General features: G+C 44.8%; 2 protein-coding genes across 2 annotated transcripts in view; both read right to left on the bottom strand.

Annotated features, from left to right (window-relative positions):
- Positions 1-2,065: 2,065 nt before the first annotated feature.
- On the bottom strand, positions 2,066-19,675 carry LOC118368021 (uncharacterized). Its single transcript, XM_052496090.1, has 8 exons — positions 19,450-19,675; positions 17,361-17,593; positions 16,671-16,726; positions 16,147-16,295; positions 15,602-15,696; positions 10,608-10,710; positions 4,785-6,208; positions 2,066-4,754 (listed from the first exon to the last, which is right to left on the bottom strand). The coding sequence occupies exons 2-8, from the start codon at positions 17,571-17,573 to the stop codon at positions 4,530-4,532; spliced, it is 2,265 nt and encodes a 754-aa protein (XP_052352050.1). The 5' UTR covers positions 17,574-17,593; positions 19,450-19,675; the 3' UTR covers positions 2,066-4,529.
- Positions 19,676-25,113: 5,438 nt separating this feature from the next.
- LOC118368003 (BRD4-interacting chromatin-remodeling complex-associated protein-like) overlaps positions 25,114-27,571 on the bottom strand; it is a 31,028-nt gene continuing 28,570 nt past the window's right edge. Inside the window, exons 7-8 of the mRNA XM_052495840.1 lie at positions 26,457-26,694; positions 25,114-26,247 (exon numbers count right to left, since the gene is read on the bottom strand). Of these exons, the coding sequence (XP_052351800.1) occupies positions 25,114-26,247; positions 26,457-26,694 (1,372 nt within the window). The remainder of the gene's footprint in view (positions 26,248-26,456; positions 26,695-27,571) is intronic.

The raw sequence follows: 27,571 nt of genomic DNA on the forward strand, positions 1-27,571 counted from the left end.
AAATGGTTTGTCTTTTTCCGTTGTTGTTTTGAATCAGTGTATAACATGGGCTGTCTCAAATTTTACAACCCTTTTTCCCCCTGTACAGTGCTCTACGTTTCGACCAGGGCCTTATGGGCTGTCCAATCACACCTTCTAGTTTCGCAGTTCAGTCAAAACAACAAACAAAATACATTACAAAAAAAAAAAAATGTCTCAACGAGCAGAAATTCCCTCATTCGCCGCCCCCCAAAAATGTTCTTCAATTGAAACAGTAATTTGTTTGGTCCAGTGCTGCTCAACAGACGTAACAGTGGAATGACACAACCATAAACGTGAGGCACATTCAGCAGGATGCTAATGTTTAACGTTCAGATGGAAATATGCTATGTATTCTGAACAAAAATATAAATGCAACTATGTTAAATGATTTTACTTAGTGTGTGTGTGTATATAAATCGAAAAGTCAATTGAAATACATTTATTTAGGCCCAAATCTATGGATTCCACATGACTGGGCAGGGGTCCAGCCATTGCTGGGCCTTGGGAGGGCATAGACTCACCCACTGGGTTGCCAGAAAGGCCCAGCCAATCAGAATTAGTTTTTTTCTCCCGCAAAAGAGCTTCTATTTCAGACAGAAATACTCCGACATACGGAACATTTCTGGAATCTTGTATTTCAGCTCATGAGACATGAGACCAACACTTAACTTGTTTTTAAAATATATTTTTGGGGTCGGTAGAGAAACGTGCAGCTAGAGTCACGTCAGCTCTATAGGTGGAATTTACTGAACACGCCTTGGATCAATCAATTCCCCCTGTTGGAATTACAAGCCTTGGATCAATCAATTCCCCCTGTTGGTATAACAAGCCTTGGATCAATCAATTCCCCCTGTTGGTATAACAAGCCTTGGATCAATCAATTCCCCCTGTTGGTATAACAAGCCTTGGATCAATCAATTCCCCCTGTTGGTATAACAAGCCTTGGATCAATCAATTCCCCCTGTTGGTATAACAAGCCTTGGATCAATCAATTCCCCCTGTTGGTATAACAAGCCTTGGATCAATCAATTCCCCCTGTTGGTATAAAAAGCCTTGGATCAATCAATTCCCCCTGTTGGTATAACAAGCCTCGGATCAATCAATTCCCCCTGTTGGTATAACAAGCCTCGGATCAATCAATTCCCCCTGTTGGTATTACTATGAACTACTGAATTATCGCGTTGCCAAGCAGCACTGTACTATATTACTGAATACCAGAATAATCGCGTTGCCTAGCAGCACTGTACTATATTACTGAATACCAGAATTCACATTTTGTTCAGTAAAGTGGAACTTGTTTGTTTGATTTTATTTTATTTTTTAAACCCTGAACTACCTGTTGACTCCCAATTCTCTGAAATGGTTTCCGGAGTAAGAGTTTATGCATTGCTTTTACTTTCACATATTCAGGGCTCTCTGTTTTAGAGGTCATTTAAGAGTAATGGTTAAGACCATATTATCAAGACAAACATCTCAATTAAAAAATAAAAGTATTGAAAATGTGGTATTGAAAACACTACTCCCACATTAATTAGCCTTTTTACATGAATGATAGATTGTCAAGTGTACAAGCCGAACGTTTTTTTTTCTTCACATTTGTGTCTTCCCTTAATTATTCAGCCTTGAACATACAGGGTAAACATAAACGGCCTAATTCAGGGTAATATACAGTTTAAGTCGGAAGTTTACATACACTTAGGTTGGAGTCATTGGGGCGGCAGGGTAGCCTAGTGGTTAGAGCGTTGGACTAGTAACCGAAAGGTTGCAAGTTCGAATCCCCGAGCTGACAAGGTACAAATCTGTCGTTCTGCCCCTGAACAGGCAGTTAACCCACTGTTCCAAGGCCGTCATTGAAAATAAGAATCTGTTCTTAACTGACTTGCCTAGTTAAATAAAGGTAAAATTAAATTTAAAACAAATTTTCAACCACTCCACAAAATGTCTTGTTAACAAACTATAGTTTTTGCAAGTTTGTTTGCATGAGACACAAGTTATTTTTCCAACAATTGTTTAGACATATTATTTATCTTATAATTCACTCTTTGCTTGACATCATGGGAAAATCAAAAGAAATCAGCCAAGACCTCAGGAAAAAAATTGTAGACCTCCACAAGTCTGGTTCATCCTTGGGAGCAATTTCCAAACGCCTGAATGTACCACGTTCATCTGTACAAACAATAGTACGCAAGTATAAACACCATGGGACCACGCAGCTGTCATACCGCTCAGGCAGGAGACGCGTTTGGTGCGAAAAGTGTAAATCAATTCCAGAACAACAGCAAAGGACCTTGTGAAGATACAAAATTATCTATAGCCACAGTAAAAACGAGTCCTATATCAACAACCTGAAAGGCCACTCAGTAAGGAAGAAGCCACTGCTCCAAAACCCCCATTAAAAAAACAGACTATGGTTTGCGACTGCACATGGGGACAAATATTGTAGTTTTTGCAGAAATGTCCTCTGGTCTGATGAAACAAAAATAGAACTGTTTGGCCATAATGACCATCGTTATGTTTGGAGGAAAAGGGGGAGGCTTGCAAGCCCGAAAAACACCATCTCAACCGTGAAGCACGGGGGTGGCAGCATCATGTTGTGGGGGTGCTTTGCTGCAGGACAGTCTGGTGCACTTCACAAAATAGACAGCATCATGGGGTAGGAAAATTATGTGGATATATTGAAGCAACATCTCAAGACCTCAGTCAGGAAGTTAAAGCTTGGTCGCACATGTGTCTTCCAAATGGACAATGACCCCAAGCATACTTCCAAAGTTGTGGCAAAATGGCTTAATGACAACAAAGTCAAGGTATTGGAGAGGCCATCACAAAGCCCTGACCTCAATCCTATAGAAAATTTGTGGGCAGAACTGAAAAAGTGTGTGCGAGCAAGGAGGCCTACAAACCTGACTCAGTTACACCAGCTCTGTCAGGAGGAATGGGCCAAAATTCACCCAACTTATTGTGGGAAGCTTGTGGAAGGCTACCCGAAATGTTTGACCCAAGTTAAACAATTTAAAGGCAATGCTACCAAATACTAATTAAGTGTACGTAAGCTTCTGACCCACTGGGAATGTGATGAAGGAAATAAAAGCTGAAATAAATCATTCTCTCTACTATTATTCTGACATTTCACATTCTTAAAATAAAGTGGTGTTCCAAACGGACCTAAAAAGGGGAATTCTGACTAGGATTAAATATCAGGAATTGTGAAAAACATAGTTTTTAAATGTATTTAGCTGAGGTGTATGTAAACTTCCGACTTCAACTGTATAAAGCTGATGATTCTCCTAGTTTTTGGTCCAAGGCTGGTAGAAGATACAGGTGAGCTCCAGTCTCTGGGGCTGGGCTAGTAATGTGGTGTGTTAGGAGGCCAGGTATACTGTGTGTGCCAAATGGCGTCCTATTCCCTATTTAGTACGCTCGTTTCGATGGGGAATAAGGGTGTCATTTGGGACGTACTTGGAGACCTCTCACTACACTACAGAACCCTCGCACAGAAACCCTCTCCTCTTATTGCTTGCTTGTTAAGAAGTTTTGGATCTGTTCTCGTCTTTTAACCGCCCCCCCCCTAAAAAAAAATAAAAGAAACGTCCATTTTTTTCTCTCCCCGAAAAGCAGGACTGTATCCTTGACACCTTGCGTCAAAATCTTTTCTCTTTTCGCTGTGACTCTTGACAGGCTCTTGTGAATGTATGGGATATGCTGACATTTGCTGGTGTATTCAGGGGTGTATTCATTAGTGCACACCGCAACAAAAATTTTTTTTTTTTTTTTGCAACAGAAAACATTTTGCTCACCGAAAAAAGAGATTCTATTGGGCAAAAGTCAGGTAGGTGCTTCCCTGTTTCGCCCCCTGTCTTGTTTCTGCTTGTTCGTAGTGAATACACCCCAGATGAACAATACGTCTCTTTGGGGTTAAATCGTTATGTTGAAGAAAGAATCATCAGGTCATTCACAATAAAAACACTGACTCACTCAAACTCACCATCTACCCCCGACACCCAGGCACAGAGATTCACATAAAGACAACCTTCCTGCTCTTAATCAACCCAATAATCACATTTTACACAGTTGGCACAGATTATTGAAATAATCCACTATAGGATATTCTTAGTTATATAAAGCAAAAATAATAATTCACATTTGAAGAACATATATATTTTTTTAAACAAAGTATTAAATGAATAATCTCAGCCTGCTGTTCTCCCGTCTCTCCGTTTCTCACTGTTATTTATAAATATGATACACCTGGCGTCGTGATCCTCAAACTACCACTGACACGGTATATCGCCTACTGAATTTGATTTAATCTCACATGTACCTCAAATGAAGTATCTAGAAGATAATGCTTGGGTGTACATTTCTCTGCATTTCCTGTTTTTATTTTTTTATTTTTGTGGTGCCTAGTCTTTATCCCTCGTTCTCCTCGCTTGGTTAAAGCGGACCGGACGTTTTGAAACAGGCTGAGTTCTTCACCCCTTTTTTCCAGGTGTCCCTCATCTCAGGAGTCTCTAGAGGTTTCCTTGTAGGATGCTAGTGATGGCCTGGTCCAGTAGGGAGGCGGGGCCTGCAACCGGGCACGCCCCCTGGATCCGGGGCTGGGCTGCAGCCGTAGGACCCTGCAGGCGCTGCAGCTCCAGGATGCTGTCGATGGCACTCTGCAGGTGTTCACTGAGGGTGTTGTCCTCTGGCAGGGGGGGTTGGGGGCTAGGACTAGCCTCGGGCCTGTAGCTGGTCTGGGGAAGAGGCTGGGGTCTGTAGCTGGCCTGGGGAAGAGGCTGGGGCCTGTCGCTGATCTGGGGAAGAGGCTGGGGCCTGTCGCTGATCTGGGGAAGAGGCTGGGGCCTGTCGCTGATCTGGGGAAGAGGCTGGGGTCTGTCGCTGGTCTGGGGAAGAGACTGGGGTCTGTCGCTGGTCTGGGGAAGAGACTGGGGTCTGTCGCTGGTCTGGGGAAGAGACTGGGGTCTGTCGCTGGTCTGGGGAAGAGACTGGGGTCTGTCGCTGGTCTGGGGAAGAGACTGGGGTCTGTCGCTGGTCTGGGGAAGAGACTGGGGTCTGTCGCTGGTCTGGGGAAGAGACTGGGGTCTGTCGCTGGTCTGGGGAAGAGACTGGGGTCTGTCGCTGGTCTGGGGAAGAGACTGGGGTCTGTCGCTGGTCTGGGGAAGAGGCTGGGGTCTGTAGCTGGCCTGGGGAAGAGGCTGGGGCATGTCGCTGGTCTGGGAAAGAGACTGGGGCCTGTCGCTGGTCTGGGGAAGAGACTGGGGTCTATTGCTGGTCTGGGAAAGAGACTGGGGCCTGTAGCTAGTTTGGGAAAGAGGCTGGTGTCTGTCTCTGGTCTGGGAAAGAGACTGGGGCCTATAGCTGGTCTGGGAAAGAGGCAGGGGCCTATAGCTGGTCTGGGAAAGAGGCAGGGGCCTATAGCTGGTCTGGGGAAGAGGCTGGGGTCTGTCGCTGGTCTGTGGAAAAGGCGGGGGCCTGTAGCTGGTCTGGGGGAAAGGCTGGGGCCTGTAGCTGGTCTGTGGAAAAGGCGGGGGCCTGTAGCTGGTCTGTGGAAAAGGCTGGGGCCTGTCGCTGTGCCTGTCCGCCTGGAATGGGAGGTCCGGAAGCGTGAGCCTGAAGCGTTTCAGTTTGGGGGTACTCATCTCTCCAGGGTCTGAAGGGGGAGGCTCTAGACAGGCAGTCTGTGGGTCTAAGCTCGGCATAGTAAGGGAGTTTGGGGAACTTATATTTTGTGAACCCTGTGCTGCTGTCTGAATCTGTGCAACAGATTCCCTGCTGTCACTATGGTGACCATGTGGGATGTCCTCTACTACTTTGGAGGGCAGGGCTCCGTTCGACATCTCCTCATCGATTGGATGGTAGGAGGTCCTATGGGAGGAGCCCTGCTCAGTCAGATCAACACTCCCATTGATCAGTTGGCCGGTGTAGTACCGCTTTTGACCAGAGGGGGCAGTATCATGCACGGTGTCACAGGCTGAGTTGTGAACCACCATCCTGGATCCAGCCTTGTGTTTGATGGTGAGCCTAAGGCCTCCGCGGCTGGTGGAGTGGTAGGTCCTGAGTCCCGGGGGTCGGTCGGAGAGTCTGGTCCAAGCTGGGGAGGAGGGGAGGCTGCCAGACCGATCCAGCCCCACACGGGATGACGCGGAGCTGGAGGACTCAGATGCATGCAGGGTCATCAGGAAGGACTCTGTGGAAGATACAAGCATAAAGGTACAAGGGGAGGGAACGCTACACATCGGTACATTACATAACACTGACTGACTATGTTCACAGAAGAGCTCATTTAACTTCAAAGAAAGACATTAAAATGACGTTTCTGGTTAAACATCACAGTGCTTCACTTTTAGCCCAGTAGGTACACTACACCTGTACCTGTACACCTGTACCAGTAGGTACACTACACCTGTACACCTGTACCAGTAGGTACATGACACCTGTACACCTGTACCAGTAGGTACACTACACCTGTACCAGTAGGTACACTACACCTGTACACCTGTATGTACACTACACCTATACACCTGAACTTGTAGGTACACTACACCTGTACCTGTACACCTGTACCTGTAGGTACACTACACCTGTACCTGTACACCTGTACCTGTAGGTACACTACACCTGTACACCATAGGTACACTACAACTGTACACCTGTACCTGTAGGTGCACTACACCTGTACCTGTACACCTGTACCTGTAGGTACACTACACCTGTACCTGTAGGTACACTACACCTGTACCTGTAGGTACACTACACCTGTACACCTGTAGGTACACTACACCATGTACCAGTAGGTACACTACACCTGTACCTGTACCAGTAGGTACACTACACCTGTACCTGTACACCTGTACCTGTAGGTACACTACACCTGTACCAGTAGGTACACTACACCTGTACCAGTAGGTACACTACACCTGTACCTGTAGGTACACTACACCTATACCTGTAGGTACACTACACCTGTAACTGTACCTGTATACCACTACCTGTAGGTACACTACACCTGTACCTGTACACCACTACTTGTCGTCACTTGTACAACTCTAACCCTAACCCTACACTACACCTGCACACCTCTACCTGTAGGTACACTACACCTGTACCAGTACACCTGTACCTGTAGGTACACTACACCTGTACACCTGTACCTGTAGGTACACTACACCTGTACCTGTACACCTGTACCAGTAGGTACACTACACCTGTACACCTGTACCAGTAGGTACATGACACCTGTACACCTGTACCAGTAGGTACACTACACCTGTACCAGTAGGTACACTACACCTGTACCAGTAGGTACACTACACCTGTACCAGTAGGTACACTACACCTGTACCTGTAGGTACACTACACCTGTACCTGTACCAGTAGGTACACTACACCTGTACCTGTACCAGTAGGTACACTACACCTGTACCAGTAGGTACACTACACCTGTACCAGTAGGTACACTACACCTGTACCAGTAGGTACACTACACCTGTACCAGTAGGTACACTACACCTATACCTGTAGGTACACCTATACCTGTAGGTACACTACACCTGTAACTGTACCTGTACACCTCTATCTGTAGGTACACTACACCTGTAACTGTACACCACTACTTGTAGTCACTTGTACAACCCTAACCCTAACCCTACACTACACCTGTACACCTCTACCAGTAGGTACACTACACCTGTACACCTGTACCTGTAGGTACACTACACCTGTACCTGTACACCTGTACCTGTAGGTACACTACACATGTACATGTACACCAGTAGGTACACTACACCTGTACTTGTACACCAGTAGGTACACTACACCTGTACTCCTGTACACCTGTAGGTACACTACACCTATACACCTGAACTTGTAGGTACACTACACCTGTACCTGTACACCTGTACCTGTACCTGTAGGTACACTACACCTGTACACCATAGGTACACTACACCTGTACACCTCTACCTGTAGGTGCACTACACCTGTACCTGTACATGTAGGTACACTACACCTGTGTACCTGTACATGTAGGTACACTACACCTGTACACCTGTACATGTAGGTACACTACACCTGTACACCTGTACATGTAGGTACACTACACCTGTACATGTAGGTACACTACACCTATACACCTGTACATGTAGGTACACTACACCTGTACACCTGTACATGTAGGTACACTACACCTGTACACCTGTACATGTAGGTACACTACACCTGTACACCTGTACATGTAGGTACACTACACCTGTACACCTGTACATGTAGGTACACTACACCTGTACACCTGTACATGTAGGTACACTACACCTGTACATGTAGGTACACTACACCTGTACATGTAGGTACACTACACCTGTACACCTGTACATGTAGGTACACTACACCTGTACATGTAGGTGCACTACACCTGTACACCTGTACATGTAGGTACACATGTACATGTACACCAGTAGGTACACTACACCTGTACTCCTGTACACCTGTAGGTAAACTACACATGTACCTGTAGGTACACTACACCTGTACCTGTACACCTGTACCTGTAGGTACACTACACCTGTACACCATAGGTACACTACACCTGTACACCTGTACCTGTAGGTACACTACACATGTACATGTACACCAGTAGGTACACTACACCTGTACTTGTACACCAGTAGGTACACTACACCTGTACTCCTGTACACCAGTAGGTACACTACACCTGTACTCCTGTACACCTGTAGGTACACTACACCTATACACCTGAACTTGTAGGTACACTACACCTGTACCTGTACACCTGTACCTGTACCTGTAGGTACACTACACCTGTACACCATAGGTACACTACACCTGTACACCTCTACCTGTAGGTGCACTACACCTGTACCTGTACATGTAGGTACACTACACCTGTGTACCTGTACATGTAGGTACACTACACCTGTACACCTGTACATGTAGGTACACTACACCTGTACACCTGTACATGTAGGTACACTACACCTGTACACCTGTACATGTAGGTACACTACACCTGTACACCTGTACATGTAGGTACACTACACCTGTACACCTGTACATGTAGGTACACTACACCTGTACATGTAGGTACACTACACCTGTACACCTGTACATGTAGGTACACTACACCTGTACATGTAGGTACACTACACCTGTACATGTAGGTACACCTGTTGGTACACTACACCTGTACACCTGTACACCTGTTGGTACACTACACCTGTACACCTGTTGGTACACTACACCTGTACACCTGTACATGTAGGTACACTACACCTGTACCTGTACATGTAGGTACACTACACCATGTACCTGTAGGTAGGTACACTACACCTGTACACCTGTAAACCTGTAGGTACACTACACCATGTACCTGTACACCTGTACCTGTAGGTACACTACACCTGTACACCTGTACCTGTAGGTACACTACACCTGTACCTGTAGGTACACTACACCTGTACACCTGTACCTGTAGGTACACTACACCTGTACCGGTACACACCAGTAGGTACACTACACCTGTACACACCAGTAGGTACACTACACCTGTACCTGTACACACCAGTAGGTACACTACACCTGTACCTGTTCCAAAATCATGGGCATTAATATGGAGTTGGTCCCCCCTCTGCTGCTATAACAGCCTCTCTTCTGGGAAGGCTTTCCACTAGATGTTGGAACATTACTGCTATAACAGCCTCCACTCTTCTGGGAAGGCTTTCCACTAGATGTTGGAACATTGCTGCTATAACAGCCTCTCTTCTGGGAAGGCTTTCCACTAGATGTTGGAACATTACTGCGGGGACTTGCTTCAATTCAGCCACAAGAACATTCGTGAGGTCGGGCACTGATGTTGGGTGATTAGGCCTGGCTCACATTCAGCATTCCAATTCATCTCAAAGGTGTGCGATGGTGTTGAGGTCAGGGCTCTGTGCGGGCCAGTCAAGTTCTTCCACACCGATGTCAATAAACTAATTCTGTATGGACCTCGCTTTGTGCACAGGAGTATTATCATGTTGAAACAGGAAAGGGCCTTCCCCAAACTGTTGCCACAAAGTTGGAAGCACAGAATCGTCTAAGAGTCGTGTTAAGATTTCCTTTCACTTGAATTAAGGTGCCTAGCCCGAACAATGAAAAACCGCCCAGACCATTATCCACCAAACTTTACAGTTGGCAGTATGCATTGGGGCAGGTAGTGTTCTCCTGGCATCCACTAAACCCTGTTCTGTGAGCTTGTGTGGGCCTACCACTTCGTGGCTAAGCCGTTGTTTCTCCTAGACGTTTCCACTTCCAGTTAACCGGGGCAGCTCTAGCAGGGCAAAAATGTGAAGAACTGACTTGTTGGAAAGGTGACATCGTATGACGGTGCCACGTTGAAAGTCACAGAGCTCTTCAGTACGGGCCATTCTACTGCCAATGTTTGTCTATGGAGATTGCATGGCAGTCTGCTCGATTTGATACACCTGTCAGCAACGGGTGTAGCTGAAATAGCCGAATCCACTCATTTGAAGGGGTGTCCACATACTGCTGTGTGTACATATAGTGCATCTCCACTCCCCCACGGCACTAACCTGGGTCTCTACGGGCCCTGTGTCGGTCCTCCCCCAGGGAAAACCTCTCTGATTGGAGGAACAGACGATCCAGCATCACCATCTCTGCCGACGGCATCACTTGCTGTTGATATTGAAAAATGGGGGACATTGGTACATACAGTGTGATGGAGTGCCTTCTGTAATTATTGGGACATTGTTATTATATTATAATTATTATGGGACATTGGTACATACAGTGTGATAGAGTGCCTTCTGTAATTATTGGGGCATTATTATTATATTATATTATTATTATTATTGGGACATTGGTACATACAGTGTGATAGAGTGCCTTCTGTAATTATTGGGACATTGGTACATATAGAGTGCCTTCTGTAATTATTGGGACATTGGCACATAGTGTGATAGAGTGCCTTCTGTAATTATTGGGATATTGGTACATACAGTGTTATAGAGTGCCTTCTGTAATTATTGGGATATTGGTACATACAGTGTGATAGAGTGCCTTCTGTAATTATTGGGACATTGGCACATAGTGTGATAGAGTGCCTTCTGTAATTATTGGGATATTGGTACATACAGTGTTATAGAGTGCCTTCTGTAATTATTGGGATATTGGTACATACAGTGTTATAGAGTGCCTTCTGTAATTATTGGGACATTGGTACATACAGTGTGATAGAGTGCCTTCTGTAATTATTGGGGCATTGGTACATACAGTGTGATAGAGTGCCTTCTGTAATTATTGGGACATTGTTATTATATTATATTATATTATAATTATTATGGGACATTGGTACATACAGTGTGATAGAGTGCCTTCTGTAATTATTGGGACATTGGTACATACAGTGTGATAGAGTGCCTTCTGTAATTATTGGGACATTGGTACATACAGTGTGATAGAGTGCCTTCTGTAATTATTGGGATATTGGCACATACAGTGTGATAGTGCCTTCTGTAATTATTGGGATATTGGCACATACAGTGTGATAGTGCCTTCTGTAATTATTGGGACATTGGTACATACAGTGTGATAGAGTGCCTTCTGTAATTATTGGGACATTGGTACATACAGTGTGATAGAGTGCCTTCTGTAATTATTGGGACATTGGCACATACAGTGTGATAGAGTGCCTTCTGTAATTATTGGGATATTGGTACATACAGTGTGATAGAGTGCCTTCTGTAATTATTTGGGACATTGGTACATACAGTGTGATAGAGTGCCTTCTGTAATCATTGGGACATTGGCACATACAGTGTGATAGAGTGCCTTCTGTAATTATTGGGACATTGGCACATACAGTGTGATAGAGTGCCTTCTGTAATTATTGGGACATTGGTACATATAGAGTGCCTTCTGTAATTATTGGGACATTATTATTATTATTATTGTTATTATATTATTTATTCTTCTTAGTATTATTATATTATTTATTATTATTATTCTTATATTATATATTATTATTATTATTCTTATATTATATATTATTATTATTATTCTTATATTATATATTATTATTATTGGACATTGAAGTGTGTTTTCTTTTTTTGGATATAAAACTCCAAAATGTTGTATTTGAAATTAATTGACTATAATTGACTATAAAGTTAAAGTGCAGACTGTCAGATTTAATTTGAGGGTATCTTTTTTATCCATATCAGGTGAACAGTTTAGAAATAACACTTTTTGTACATTTTTTGCGACCAAAAGTTCTTACACGTGTATTTAAATAGTCAAACGTTTTTTATTTTTTTATAACTAGGCTAAGAACAAATTCTTATTTACAATGACGGCCTAGGAACAGTGGGTTGAACTGCCTTGTTCAGGGGCAGAACGACCTTGTCAGCTCGGGGGTTTGAACTCGCAACCTTCCGGTTACTAGTCCACGCTGCCGCCCCGTTAAGTATTTGGTCTCATATTCACAGCATGCAATGATTATATCAAGCTTTTGACTTTTGACAAAACCTTGTTGGATGTATTTGCTGTTAGTTTTGGTTGTGTTTCAGATGATTTTGTGCCAATAGAAAAAAATGTTAAATAATGTATTGTGTCATTTTGGAGTCACATTTGTTATAAATAAGAATATAATGTTTCTAAACACTTCTACGTTAATGTTGATGCTACTACCATGGTTACAGTTCATCCTGGATGAATCGTGAATAATAACTGAGAAAGTTACGGATGCACAAATATCACTGTCATTGTAATGGTGAGAGGTTAGCATGTCGTTAGGGGTATGATAGGAAATGCTAACCTCCCCTGTCATTGTAATGGTGAGAGGTTAGCATGTCGTTAGGGGTATGATATGAAATGCTAAACTCCTTTGTTATTGTAATGGTGAGAAATTAGCATGTCGTGGGGGTTAAGATATGAAATGCTAACCTCCCCTGTCATTGTAATGGTGAGAGGTTAGCATGTCGTAGGGTTATGATATGAAATGCTAACCCCCCCTGTTATTGTAATGGTTAGAGGTTAGCATGTCGTGAGGGTATGATATGAAATGCTAACCTCCCTTGTTATTGTAATGGTGAGAGGTTAGCATGTCTTGGGGGTATGATATGAAATGCTAACCTCCCCTGTTATTTTAATGGTGAGAGGTTAGCATGTCTTGGAGGTATGCTAACCTCTCCTGTTATTGTAATGGTGAGAGGTTAGCATGTCTTGGAGGTATGCTAGCATGTATTGGAGGTATGCTAGCATGTCTTGGAGGTATGCTAATCTCTCCTGTTATTGTAATGGTGAGAGGTTAGCATGTCTTGGTATTTGTGCGTCTGTAACTTTCTCACTCACCATTATTCACGATTCATTCAGGCTTATCCGTAATCATGGTAGTATCTACATTAATGTAGAAGTGTTATTCTTATCTACAATAAAGGGACTACAAAATGACACAATACATTATTTACCATTAATTTCTATTGGGCACAAAATAATCGGAAACACAACCAAAACACATGTACTTATAGGTCCTTATAGGTCCTTCTGTGGCTCAGTTGGTAGAGCATGGCGCTTGTAACGCCAGGGTAGTGGGTTCGATTCCCGGGACCACCCATACGTAGAATGTATGCACACATGACTGTAAGTCGCTTTGGATAAAAGCGTCTGCTAAATGGCATATATTATTATATTATTATATTAAAGCCTGCATCAGCATCCTTGTATTGTATCAGTGAAAGTTGACACTGTGTTTCCGAATAGCATCACCAAGCAGTAGCATATAAAGTTGAAGTAGGAAGTTTACATACACCTTAGCCAAATACATTTAAACTCAGTTTTTCACAATTCCTGATATTTAATCCTCGTAAAAAAAATCCCTGTTTTACGTCTGATAGGATCACAACTTTATTTTAAGAATGTGAAAAGTCAGAATAATAGTAGAGAGAATGATTTATTTCAGCTTTTATTTCTTTCATCACATTCCCAGTGGGTCAGATGTTTACATACACTCAATTAGTATTTGGTAGCATTGCCTTTAAATTGTTTAACTTGGGTCAAACGTGTCGGGAAGCCTTCCACAAGCTTCCCACAATAAGTTGGGTGAATTTTGGCCCATTCCTTCTGACAGAGCTGGGGTAACTGAGTCAGGTTTGTAGGCCTTTTCTATAGGATTGAGGTCAGGGCTTTGTGATGGCCACTCCAATACCTTGACTTTGTTGTTCTTAAGCCATGTTGCCACAACTTTGGAAGTTTGCTTGGGATCATTGTCCATTTGGAAGACCCATTTGCGGCCAAGCTTTAACTTCCTAACTGATGTCTTGAGATGTTGCTTCAATATATCCACATTATTTTCCTCCCTCATGAAGCCATCAATTTTGTGAAGTGCACCAGTCTCTCCTGCAGCTAAGCACCCCCATAACATGATGCTGCCACCCCGTGCTTCACGGTTGGGATGGTGTTCTTCGACTTGCAAACCTCCCCCTTTTTCCTCCAAACATAACAATGGTCATTATGGCCAAACAGTTATATTTTTGTCAGACCAGAGGACATTTCTCCAAAAAGTATGATCTTTGTCCCCATGTGCAGTTGCAAACCGTAGTCTGGCTTTTTTTATGGCGGTTTTGGAGCAGTGGCTTCTTCCTTGCTGAGCGGCCTTTCAGGTTATGTCGATATAGGACTCGTTTTACTGTGGATATAGATACTTTTGTACATGTTTCCTCCAGCATCTTCACAAGGTCCTTTGCTATTGTTCTGGGATTGATTTGCACTTCTTGCACCAAAGTACGTTCATCTCTAGGAGACAGAACGTGTCTCCTTCCTGAGCGGTATGACGGCTGCGTGGTCCCATGGTGTTTATACTTGCGTACTATTGTTTGTACAGATGAATGTGGTACCTTCAGGCATTTGGAAATTGCTCCCAAGGATGAACCAGACTTGTGGAGGTCTGCAATTTTTTTTCTGAGGTCTTGGCTGATTTCTTTTGATTTTCCGATGATGTCAAGTAAAGAGGCACTGAGTTTGAAGGTAGGCCTTGAAATACATCCACAGGTACACCTCCAATTGACTCAAATGATGTCAATTAACCTATCAGAAGCTTCTAAAGCCATGACATAATTTTCTGGAATTTTCCAAGCTGCTTAAAGGCACAATAAACTTAGTGTATGTATACATCTGAAACCACTGGAATTGTGATACAGTGAATTATAAGTGAGATCTGTCTGTAAACAATTGTCTGAAAAATGACTTGTGTCATGCACAAAGTAGATGTCCTAAACAACTTGCCAAAACTATAGTATGTTAACAAGAAATTTGTGGAGTGGTTGAAAATGAGATTTAATGACACCAACCTAAGTGTATGTAAACAGCCGACTTCAACTGTAAAATTGAAAACAGCAGTGGTCCTAGAACTGACCCTTGAGGAACTCCAAAACTAAAAACTTTTTGTCAGAGGAATTTCCATCCAATAAAAGCAAAATACAGAAGAAAAAAAAAACTTTAGCAAAGACAGTTGCGATTTATGATTTAGGAGAAAAAAAAGGGAAATATAGATGTGTGAGCAGTGTCGTACCAGTGCCTCCCCGAGCAGTAGCTGTCTGTATTTGTTGAGCATGTCCTTGGTGCGTTTCAATAGGAACCCTGACACAGTGTCAAACTGCTTGTCCACTGGAAAGAGAAGGGGACACGTCAATAAATGACTTAAATGTAAATGTAATAATCGGACATACAGATACAGAGACTCGTAATGGCATCAAGCTCCCGTTTTTACTACATTCTTAGAAAAACAAGGTTATATCTATAACATAATAGGGTTGCTCAGCTGTCCCCATGGGATAACTTTTTAAGTTATAACTTTTGGGTTCCATGTATAACCCTTTTTGTTGAACCCTTTTGGGTTCCATGTAGAACCCTTTTGGGTTCCATGTAGAACCCTTTTTGTAGAACCCTTTTGGGTTCCATGTAGAACCCTTTTGGGTTCCATGTAGAACCCTTTTTGTAGAACCCTTTTGGGTTCCAGTTAAAACCCTTTTGAGTTCCATGTCCTTTTGGAACCCTTTTTGTCTCTAAGAGTGTACTGCCAGTCTCTACAGAGTGAATTAAAAGCGGTGTTCTGACCTAAGTTGAAGTCGTCCTGACTAGGCAGGTGTCCGGCACAGGTGTGGTATGGTAACAGTTGTGTCACAGCCTCCCCCAATGAGGAGAAGGGAGAACAGATGTAAGGGCTCTGGACCGGTCTCTGGTCCTGACACAGCTGCTGCTGGAGCCTGAGGATGACATCAGACACTAGGTTTGGGTTCAAACAATGTAAAAGTCACCAGAGGATCAATACTCTGCTCCTGCTGTTTTTAAAAGCCATTTTATCTGCTTCCCCATTGTCCGATGAACTCATGGATACCATTTGTATGTCTCTGCATCCAATATGAAGGAAGTTACAGGTAGTTTAATGAACAAATGCTAACTAGCGTTAGCGCAATGACTTCATTGCCAAATATCCCTTTAAGGATGAACTGTTGCACCATAAAACAGCAGGGCCTCTGTCCTTCTTTCCCAGAAAACCTTTTGGTACTGCACTTCATCATCATGCGATACGGACGTCGTCAATATCAGAGACTGACGACCTGACGTGTCCAGCTTCTCACCTGCACATCGTTTCAGTCAGTCTCTGCTCTCTCTCCTTCGCCACAGGACCGGCCACCTGGTATGGATGAGATATGACCTTAGGTTTACTGGAGATTGAAGAATCTGAGTAGAATGAAGAGTATTGTGGTTTCAGAATCTGAGTAGTATAGTGGTTTCAGAATCTGTGTAGTATCGTGGTTTCAGAATCTGTGTAGTATCGTGGTTTCAGAATCTGTGTAGTATCGTGGTTTCAGAATCTGAGTAGTATAGTGGTTTTAGAATCTGAGTAGTATCGTGGTTTCAGAATGTGAGTAGTATAGTGGTTTCAGAATGTGAGTAGTATAGTGGTTTCAGAATGTGAGTAGTATAGTGGTTTCAGAATGTGAGTAGTATAGTGGTTTCAGAATCTGAGTAGTATAGTGGTTTCAGAATCTGAGTAGTATAGTGGTTTCAGAATGTGAGTAGTATAGTGGTTTCAGAATCTGAGTAGTATAGTGGTTTCAGAATCTGAGTAGTATCGTGGTTTCAGAATCTGAGTAGTATCGTGGTTTCAGAATCTGAGTAGTATCGTGGTTTCAGAATGTGAGTAGAATGAAGAGCATTGTGGTTTCAGACCAATATGCTGGATGGAAGGCCTAGAATCTGAGAATGGACATATCTGAAATGGCACCCTATTCCCTATAAAGGGAATAGGGGTCCATGTTTCTCACCTTTGTCTTTGACTGTTGGGCTGTCTGAACTGCTCTGAGCCACTGGTCCTGCTCTCTATGGGATTGGGGCCCCTGGTCGTACTGGGGCTCCTGGACAGTGTGGAGCCACCGAACTGTGTTGGGCCCCTGGACTGTGTGGGGGCCTGGTGGCCACTGGGGTCTGGGAGAAGGTGGATGGACATCAAGAGTAAAGGCTTTACCCTCTACATCCATGGCCAAGGCAGCTGGTGGTTCTGAGCATTATAATACAGAAGATGATGGGGGTGATGGTGATGGAGGTGACGATGATGGTGATGGAGGTGATGATGATGGTGATGGAGGTGATGATGATGGTGATGGAGGTGATGATGATGGTGATGGAGGTGATGATGGTGGTGATGGAGGTGATGATGATGGTGATGGAGGTGATGATGATGGTGATGGAGGTGATGATGGTGGTGATGGAGGTGATGATGATGGTGGTGATGGAGGTGATGATGGTGATGGAGGTGATAATGATGTAGGTGATAATGGAGGTGATAATGATGATAGTGATGATGGGGTGATGATGATGGTGGTGGTGATGATAGTGATGATGATGGTGATGGTGATGGGGGTGATGATGGTGGTGGTGATGATAGTGATGATGATGGTGATGGGGGTGATGGTGGTGGTGGTGGTGATGATGATGGTGGTGGTGATGATAGTGATGATGATGGTGATGGGGGTGATGGTGGTGGTGGTGGTGATGATAGTGATGATGATGGTGATGGGGGTGATGGTGGTGGTGGTGATGATAGTGATGATGATGGTGATGGGGGTGATGGTGGTGGTGGTGGTGATGATGATGGTGGTGGTGATGATGATGGTGATGGGGGTGATGGTGGTGGTGGTGATGATAGTGATGATGATGGTGATGGGGGTGATGGTGGTGGTGGTGGTGATGATGATGATGGTGGTGATATGGTGATGATGGTGATATGGTGATGATGATGATGGTGATGATGTTGTTGGTAGTGGTGGTGATGATGATGGTGATGATGGTGGTGGTGATGGTGTTGGTAGTGGTGAGACGATGGTGATGATGATGATGGTGTTGTTGGTAGTAGTAGTGGTGGTGGTGATGATGATGGTGGTGATGATGATGGTGGTGATGATGGTTTTGGTGATGGTGTTGGTGGTGATGATGATGATGATGGTGGTGATGATGATGGTGGTGTTGGTAGTGGTGGTGATGATGGTGATGATGATGATGATGGTGTTTTTGGTAGTGGTGGTGGTGATGATGGTGGTGATGATGATGGTGGTGTTGGTAGTGGTGATGATGGTTTTGGTGATGGTGATGATGATGGTGGTGTTGGTAGTGGTGATGATGATGGTGATGATGGTGTGGATGATGGTGATGATGATGGTTTTGGTGATGGTGGTGATGGTGATGGAGGGGGTTGGTAGTGGTGATGATGGTGATGATGGTGTGGATGATGGTGATGATGATGGTTTTGGTGATGGTGGTGATGGTGATGGAGGGGGTTGGTAGTGGTGATGATGATGATGGTGATGATGGTGTTGATGATGATGGTGTTGATGATGATGATGGTGGTGGTGATGATGGTGGTGGTGGTGATGATGGTGTTGGTTGTGGTGATGATGATGGTTTTGGTGATGATGATGGTGGTGATGATGATGGTGGTGGTGGTGGTGATGATGGTGTTGGTAGTGGTGGTGTTGATGATGGTGTTGGTGATGATGATGGTGGTGGTGGTGATGATGGTGGTGGTGGTGATGATGGTGTTGGTTGTGGTGATGATGATGGTGTTGGTAGTGGTGATGATGATGGTTTTGGTGTTGGTGGTGGTGATGATGTGTGTGACGCAGGGAGACAGAGTGAAAGGAGTGGGTTAGGAAGACTGTGAAAGGGATCGTTAGAATTGTTGCATGATGATTTGTATTAATACTCTGTGTGCTGCCCTGATGGAACCCTATTCCCATAGGACTCTGGTCAAAAGTAGGACACTACATAGGGAATAGGGTGCCAACCCTAGTCAAAAGTAGTGCACTACATAGGGAATAGGGTGCCATTTGGGTTGCAGCTCTGTGTGATCAGACTCACTGCTTTGCTTTGTGTGTTGCTGGTTAGCCTGATCTCCATAGGAGCTGGGAGTCACTAGGAGGGGGTCAGGCTGCACTAGGAGGGGGTCAGGCTGCACTAGGAGGGGGTCAGGCTGCGCTAGGAGGTGGTCAGGCTGCGCTAGGAGGGGGTCAGGCTGCGCTAGGAGGGGGTCAGGCTGCGCTAGGAGGGGGTCAGGCTGCGCTAGGAGGGGGTCAGGCTGCGCTAGGAGGGGTCAGGCTGCGCTAGGAGGTGGTCAGGCTGCGCTAGGAGGTGGTCAGGCTGCGCTAGGAGGGGGTCAGGCTGCGCTAGGAGGTGGTCAGGCTGCGCTAGGAGGGGGTCAGGCTGCGCTAGGAGGTGGTCAGGCTGCGCTAGGAGGTGGTCAGGCTGCGCTAGGAGGTGGTCAGGCTGCGCTAGGAGGTGGTCAGGCTGCGCTAGGAGGGGGTCAAGCTGCTGCTGAGGCACACAGACAGGTAGAGGAGAGGGGCTGGGATTGCTGAACACTGCAGTCTGGAGCTGGGGGGAGGCGCTGACAGGCAGAGGGGAGGGGCTTCTGAACACTGCAGTCTGGAGCTGGGGGGAGGTGCTGACAGGCAGAGGGGAGGGGCTTCTGAACATTGCAGTCTGGAGCTGGGGGGAGGTTCTGACAGGCAGAGGGGAGGGGCTTCTGAACATTGCAGTCTGGAGCTGGGGGGAGGTGCTGACAGGCAGAGGGGAGGGGCTTCTGAACACTGCAGTCTGGAGCTGGGGGGAGGTGCTGACAGGCAGAGGGGAGGGGCTTCTGAACACTGCAGTCTGGAGCTGGGGGGAGGTGCTGACAGGCAGAGGGGAGGGGCTTCTGAACACTGCAGCCTGGGTTTGAGGGACGGCACTTCCAGACCCAGATCCAGACCCAGCCAGTCCCAGGGAGGTGGCCCCACTTGGTGGGGAAGATAAACTGTCTTGTTGTGGTGTGGACCCTAAGCCCTGCCTAGTAAAGGGTGTGCTCACTAAGCCCTGCCCATTCCGGAGTGTTCTCACTAAGCCCTGCCCATTCGGGGGGGTGCTCATTAAGCCCTGCCCATTCGGGGGTGTGGTCCATAAGCCCTGCCCATTCGGGGGTGTGGTCCATAAGCCCTGCCCATTCGGGGGTGTGGTCCATAAGCCCTGCCCAGCCGGGGGTGTGGTCCCTAAACCCTGCTCAGATGGAGATTGGCATAGCAGGGTAGGAGAGTGGCATGGCAGAGTAGTCTCCTTTGTCTCTGGGTGTAGTGAAGCTGGATAGGCCACCAACACACAAGGGCTGAGGGGCATCGCAGACTGGGCTCCTGCATGTCCTAGAACTGCTGGCTGGATGGGTGGAGGGGCCTCCTCCATCTCACTGGCCACAGCGGAGACAGTGTGATCCTCCACTGACACAGTCCCAGCCAGGCCCTCAGGTGATGGGGAGGGATTGGGAGGGGTAAGTGCTTGCTATGGTAGAAATTGTGGTGTGACGAAGGAAAACAATAAGGTTATGTTATGTAAATCAAGACAATATCTTCAACATTTAATTCAATAAACATTTAGAGTGGCAATCAGCAGTTCAAACCCTACCCTGTTTTCGGGTAAAAAGCTGAGGGACGGGGATGGAGAAATGTGACCACTCAAATTCATAAATATAATAATAATAATAATATATGCCATTTAGCAGACGCTTTTATCCAAAGCGACTTACAGTCATGTGTGCATACATTCTACGTATGGGTGGTCCCGGGGATCGAACCCACTACCCTGGCGTTACAAGCGCCATGCTCTACCAACTGAGCTACAGAAGGACCACGAGAGCTATGGATGCCAGGACTGATCATCCATGATATCAACATTATAGTTTTACCCATGTTTTGAGGCCATACATTGTTTGTTTACGTGTACACTGCCGTTCAAAAGTTTGGGGTCACTTAGAAATATTTGTATTTTTTGAAAGAAAAGCACATTTTTTTTGTGCATTTTAAAATAACATCAAATTGATCAGAAATACAGTGTAGACATTGTTAATGTTGAAAGTGACTATTGTAACTGGAAAAGGCAGGCGTACAGAGGCCCATTATCAGCAACCATCACTCCTGTGATCCAATGGCACGTTGCGTTAGCTAATCCAAGTTGATAATTTTAAAAGACTAATTGATCATTAGAAAACCCTTTTGAAATTATGTTAGCACAGCTGAAAACTGTTGTCCTGATCAAAGAAGCAATACAACTGGCCTTCTTTAAACTAGTTGAGTATCTGGAGCATCAGCATTTGTGGGTTCGATTACAGGCTCAAAATGGCCAGAAACAAAGGACTTTCTTCTGAAACTCGTCAATCTATTCCTGTTCTGAGAAATGAAAGCTATTCCATGCGAGAAATTACCAAGAAACTGAAGATCTCGTACAGCGCAATGTACTACTGGCAGCTTCATTAAATACTACCCACAATACACCAGTCTCAATGTCAACAGTGAAGAGGCGACTCCGGGATGCTGGCCTTCTAGGCAGAGTTGCAAAGAAAAAGCCATATCTCAGACTGGCCAATAAAAATAAAATATTAAGATGGGCAAAAGAACACAACCACTGGACAGAGGAAATCTGCCTAGAAGGCCAGCATCCCAGAGTCACTTCTTCACTGTTGACGTTGAGACTGGTGTTTTGCCAGTACTATTTAATGAAGCTGCCAGTTGAGGACTTGTGATGCGTCTGTTACTCAAACTAGACACTCTAATGTACTTGTCCTCTTGCTCAGTTGTGCACCGGGGCCTCCCACTCCTCATTCTATTCTGGTTAGAGCCAGTGTGTGCTGTTCTGTGAAGGGAGTAGTACACAGTGTTGTACGAGATCTTCAGTTTCTTGGCAATTTCTCGCATGGAATAGCCTTAATTTCTCAGAACAAGAATAGACAAACAAGTTTCAGAAGAAAGTCCTTTGTTTCTGGCCATTTTGAGCCTGTAATCGAACCCACAAATGCTGATGCTCCAGATACTCAACTAGTCTCAAGAAGGCCAGTTTTATTGCTCCTTTAATCAGAACAGTTTTCAGCTGTGCTAACATCATTGCAAAAGGGTTTTCTAATGATCAATTAGTCTTTTAAAATTATAAACTTGGATTAGCTAACCCAACGTGCCATTGAAACACAGGAGTGATGGTTGCTGATAATGGGCCTTCGTACAACCAATGTAGATATTCCATTTTGAAAGAATCTACCGTTTCCAGCTACAATAGTCATTTACAACATTAACAATGTCTACACTGTATTTCTGATCAATTTGATGTTGTTATTTTAAATGGACAAAAACATTTTTTTGCTTTTCTTTCAAAAAGAAGGACATTTCTAAGTGACCCCAAACTTTTGAACGGTTAGTTAGTGTACATTATTTACAAACAGTAAAACAAGCTTATATTTTAAGCTTCTCGTAGGGTGTGACAGTTGAACTAAGCTCATGAGGCATTTATACATTAAATTCTTCAAGAATCAATGGGTCTTGGGGACCTTCAATGCTGCAGAAATGTCTTGGTACCCTTCCCCAGATCTGTGCCTCGACACAATCCTGTCTCTGAGCTCTACGGACAATTCCTTTGACTTCATGGCTTGATTTTTGCTCTGACATGTACTGTCAACTGTGGGACCTTATATAGACAGGTGTGTGCCTTTCCAAATCATGTCCAATTAATTGAATTTAGCACAGGTGGACTCCGATCAAGTTGTAGAAACATCTCAAGGATGATCAGTGGAAACAGGATACACCTGAGCTCAGTTTCAAGTCTCATAGCAAAGGGTCTAAATACTTTCAGTGGCAAGAAAAAGTATGTGAACCCTTTGGAAGTACCTGGATTTTTGCATAAATTGGTCATAAAATTTGATCTGATCTTCATCTAGGTCACAACAATAGACAAACACAGTCTGCTTAAACTAATAACACACAAACAATTATACATTTTCATGTCTTTAATTGAACACACCGTGTAAACAATCACAGTGCAGGGTGGGAAAAGCATGTGAACCCTTGGATTTAATAACTGGTCGACCCTCCTTTGGCAGCAATAACCGCAACAAAATGTTTTCTGTAGTTGCGGATCAGACCTGCACAACGGTCAGGAGGAATTTTGGACCATTTCGCTTTACAAAACTGTTTCAGTTCAGCAATATTCTTGGGATTTCTGGTGTGAACTGCTCTCTTGAGGTCTTGCTACAGCATCTCAAATCGGGTTGAGGTTAGGACTCTGACTGGGCCACTCCAGAAGCCGTATATTCCTCTGTTGAAGCCGTTCTGTTGTTGATTTACTTCTGTGTTTTGGGTTGTTGTCCTGTTGCATCACCCAACTTCTGTTGAGCTTCCATTGGCGGACGGATAGCCTTACATTCTGCTGCAAAATGTCTTGATAAACTTGGGAATTCATTTTTCCGTCGACGATAGCAAGCTGTCTAGGCCCTGAGGCAGCAAAGCAGCCCCAAACCATGATGCTCCCTCCACCAGACTTTACAGTTGGGATGAGGTTTTGATGTTGGTGTGTTGTCTTTTTTTCTCCACACATGGTGTTGTGTGTTCCTTCCAAACAACTTGACTGTAGTTTCATCTGCCCACAGAATATTTTGCCAGTAGCGCTGTGGAACATCCAGGTGCACTTTTATAAACTTCAGACTTGCAGCAATGTTTTTTTAGGACAGCAGTGGCTTCTTCCATCATGTCCCCCGTGAACACCATTCTTGTTTAGTGTTTTACGTATCGTAGACTCATCAACAGAGATGTTAGCATGTTCCAGAGATTTCTGTAAGTCTTTAGCTGACACTCTAGGATTCTTCTTAACCTCATTGTGCTCTTGCAGACATCTTTGCAGGACGGCCACTCCTAGGGAGAGTAGCAACAGTGCTGAACTTTCTCCATTTACAATTTGTCTTACCGTGGACTGATGAACATCATGGCTAATGACATACTTTTGTAACCCTTTCCAGCTTTATGCAAGTCAACAATTCAGGCCCTGAGATCTCTTTTGTTCGAAGCATGGTTCACATCAGGCAATGCTTCTGGTGAATAACAAACTCAAATTTTGTGAGTGTTTTTTAAAGGACAAGGCAGCTCTAACCAACATCTCCAGGTTAGCTGACTCTTGACTCCAATTAGCTTTTGGAGAAGTCATTAGCTTAGGGGTTCACATACTTTTTCAAACCTACACTATGAATGTCTACATGATGCATTTAATATAGATGGGGGCGGCAGGTTAGCCTAATGGTTAGAGCATTGGACTAGTAACCGAAAGGTTGCAAGTTCAGATCCCCGAGCTGACAAGGTACAAAATCTGTCGTTCTGCCCCTGAACAGGCAGTTAACCCACTGTTCCTAGGCCGTCATTGAAAATAATAAGTTGTTCTTAACTGACTTGCCTAGTTAAATAAAGGTAAAAAATAAATAAATAAAAAATAAAAATAGATAAGAAAAATACAAACATTTGTGTGTTATTAGTTTAAGCACACTATGTTTGTCTGTTGTTGTGACTTAGATGAAGATCAGATCAAATCTGATGACCATTTTATGCCCCCAAAAAATCCAGGTAATTCCAAAGGGTTCACATACTTTTTCTTGCCACTGTATAATTAATTTATACCTCAACAAATGGATGGAGCAACTGCTGATTGCCCCTATAAGTCAACAAAAAGTCACAACAGAGAGCATAAAGGCTAGTTGACCTGTTGTAGATGATGGATGAAGGCCTGGGTGGGGCTGTGAACCTTCTCCACCCTTGGTTTTGTCCCTGTCTCCGTCTGGTCCCGCAAGTGTTTAGGCAACGTCCCAACTGGGTTCAGCAGGTGTTTGGGTAACGTCCCAGCTGGGTCCAGCAGGTGTTTGGGTAACGTCCCAGCTGGGTCCAGCAGGTGTTTGGGTAACGTCCCAGCTGGGTCCAGCAGGTGTTTGGGTAACGTCCCAGCTGGGTTCAGCAGGTGTTTGGGTAACGTCCCAGCTGGGTCCAGCAGGTGTTTGGGTAACGTCCCAGCTGGGTCCAGCAGGTGTTTGGGTAACGTCCCAGCTGGGTCCAGCAGGTGTTTGGGTAACGTCCCAACTGGGTCCAGCAGGTGTTTGGGTAACGTCCCAGCTGGGTCCAGCAGGTGTTTAGGCAACGTCCCAGCTGGGTCCAGCAGGTGTTTGGGTAACGTCCCAACTGGGTCCAGCAGGTGTTTGGGTAACGTCCCAGCTGGGTCCAGCAGGTGTTTGGGTAACGTCCCAGCTGGGTCCAGCAGGTGTTTGGGTAACGTCCCAGCTGGGTCCAGCAGGTGTTTGGGTAACGTCCCAACTGGGTTCAGCAGGTGTTTAGGCAACGTCCCAGCTGGGTCCAGCAGGTGTTTGTGTAACGTCCCAGCTGGGTCCAGCAGGTGTTTGGGTAACGTCCCAACTGGGTTCAGCAGGTGTTTGGGTAACGTCCCAGCTGGGTCCAGCAGGTGTTTGGGTAACGTCCCAGCTGGGTCCAGCAGGTGTTTGTGTAACGTCCCAACTTGGTCCAGCAGGTGTTTAGGTAACGTCCCAACTGGGTTCAGCAGGTGTTTAGGTAACGTCCCAGCTGGGTCCAGCAGGTGTTTGGGTAACGTCCCAGCTGGGTCCAGCAGGTGTTTGTGTAACGTCCCAACTTGGTCCAGCAGGTGTTTAGGTAACGTCCCAGCTGGGTCCAGCAGGTGTTTAGGTAGCATACCAGGTGGGTCCAGGGCCTGTGGGGCCTCCAGCGGGGTCTGTAGGAGGGCCATTACAGGGGGAGAAGTGGACTGGAGACTGACGGTGGAGGGTTGGAGAGAGGCATGCTGCTGGAAAAGGTGCCTTGTCGACTGAGGGGAACAACAAACTGATTAGAGAATGTTCTGGTGTACATTTGTTTTGCTAGTTTACTAGATCCACCTAGCATTTGACTTAGGAGGATATATTAATTAACCAATAAATTAACTGAGCACCAATCAATTAACAAATCAAGTAATCAACCAGCCAACCAACCAATTAATTAATAAATCAATCAATCACTCAAGTGTTGACTTCTCACCTGAGGCAGGTGTGGGGACGCCGCTTGCTCCCTCCTCTCCTCATGGCCAGCTCTGTCAGGCAGCAACACTACAGACGCCTGCTGAACACTGATCTGTCCATCTGTAACGCCCCCTAGGGGTCTGGAGGTCTGGGGGGTGAAGGGCAGGCCCTGTACTACAGCAGGAGGGGTGGTGTTGAGGATGGAAATCGAGGTCATGTGACTGTCTGGGTGGGTTGAGGTGAGCTGCATCCCAGAGCTGTTGAGGAAGACAGAGTGAAAGCGTGTAGTCGTAGTGTTGTTAAAAGGTGTAGTAGTAGTGTGGTTAAAGGGTGTAGTAGTAGTGTTGTTAAATGGTGTAGTAGTAGTGTGGTTAAAGGGTATAGTAGTAGTGTTGTTAAAGGGTATAGTAGTAGTGTTGTTAAAGGGTGTAGTAGTAGTGTTGTTAAAGGGTGTAGTAGTAGTGTGGTTAAAGGGTGTAGTAGTAGTGTGGTTAAAGGGTGTAGTAGTAGTGTTGTTAAAAGGTGTAGTAGTAGTGGTGGTGTTAAAGGGTGTAGTAGTAGTGTTGTTAAAAGGTGTAGTAGTAGTGTGGTTAAAGGGTGTAGTAGTAGTGTTGTTAAATGGTGTAGTAGTGGTGTGGTTAAAGGGTGTAGTAGTAATGTTGTTAAATGGTGTAGTAGTAGTGTATTATTATTATATTAGTGTGGTTAAAGGGTGTAGTAATAGTGTAGTTAAAGGGTGTAGTAATAGTGTAGTTAAAGGGTGTAGTAGTAGTGTGGTTAAAGGGTGTAGTAGTAGTGTGGTTAAAGGGTGTAGTAGTAGTGTTGTTAAATGGTGTAGTAGTAGTGTTGTTAAAGGGTGTAGTAGTAGTGTTGTTAAAGGGTGTAGTAATAGTGTAGTAGTAGTGGTGTTAAAAGGTGTAGTAGTAGTGTGGTTAAAGGGTGTAGTAGTAGTGTTGTTAAAGGGTGTAGTAGTAGTGTTGTTAAAAGGTGTAGTAGTAGTGGTGGTGTTAAAGGGTGTAGTATTAGTGTAATTAAAGGGTGTAGTATTGGTGTAGTTAAAGGGTGTAGTATTATAGTTAAAGGGTGTAGTATTATAGTTAAAGGGTGTAGTAGTAGTGGTGGTGTTAAAGGGTG

The sequence above is a fragment of the Oncorhynchus keta genome, chromosome 35 (assembly GCF_023373465.1).
Source record: "Oncorhynchus keta strain PuntledgeMale-10-30-2019 chromosome 35, Oket_V2, whole genome shotgun sequence".
Taxonomy (NCBI): domain Eukaryota; kingdom Metazoa; phylum Chordata; class Actinopteri; order Salmoniformes; family Salmonidae; genus Oncorhynchus; species Oncorhynchus keta.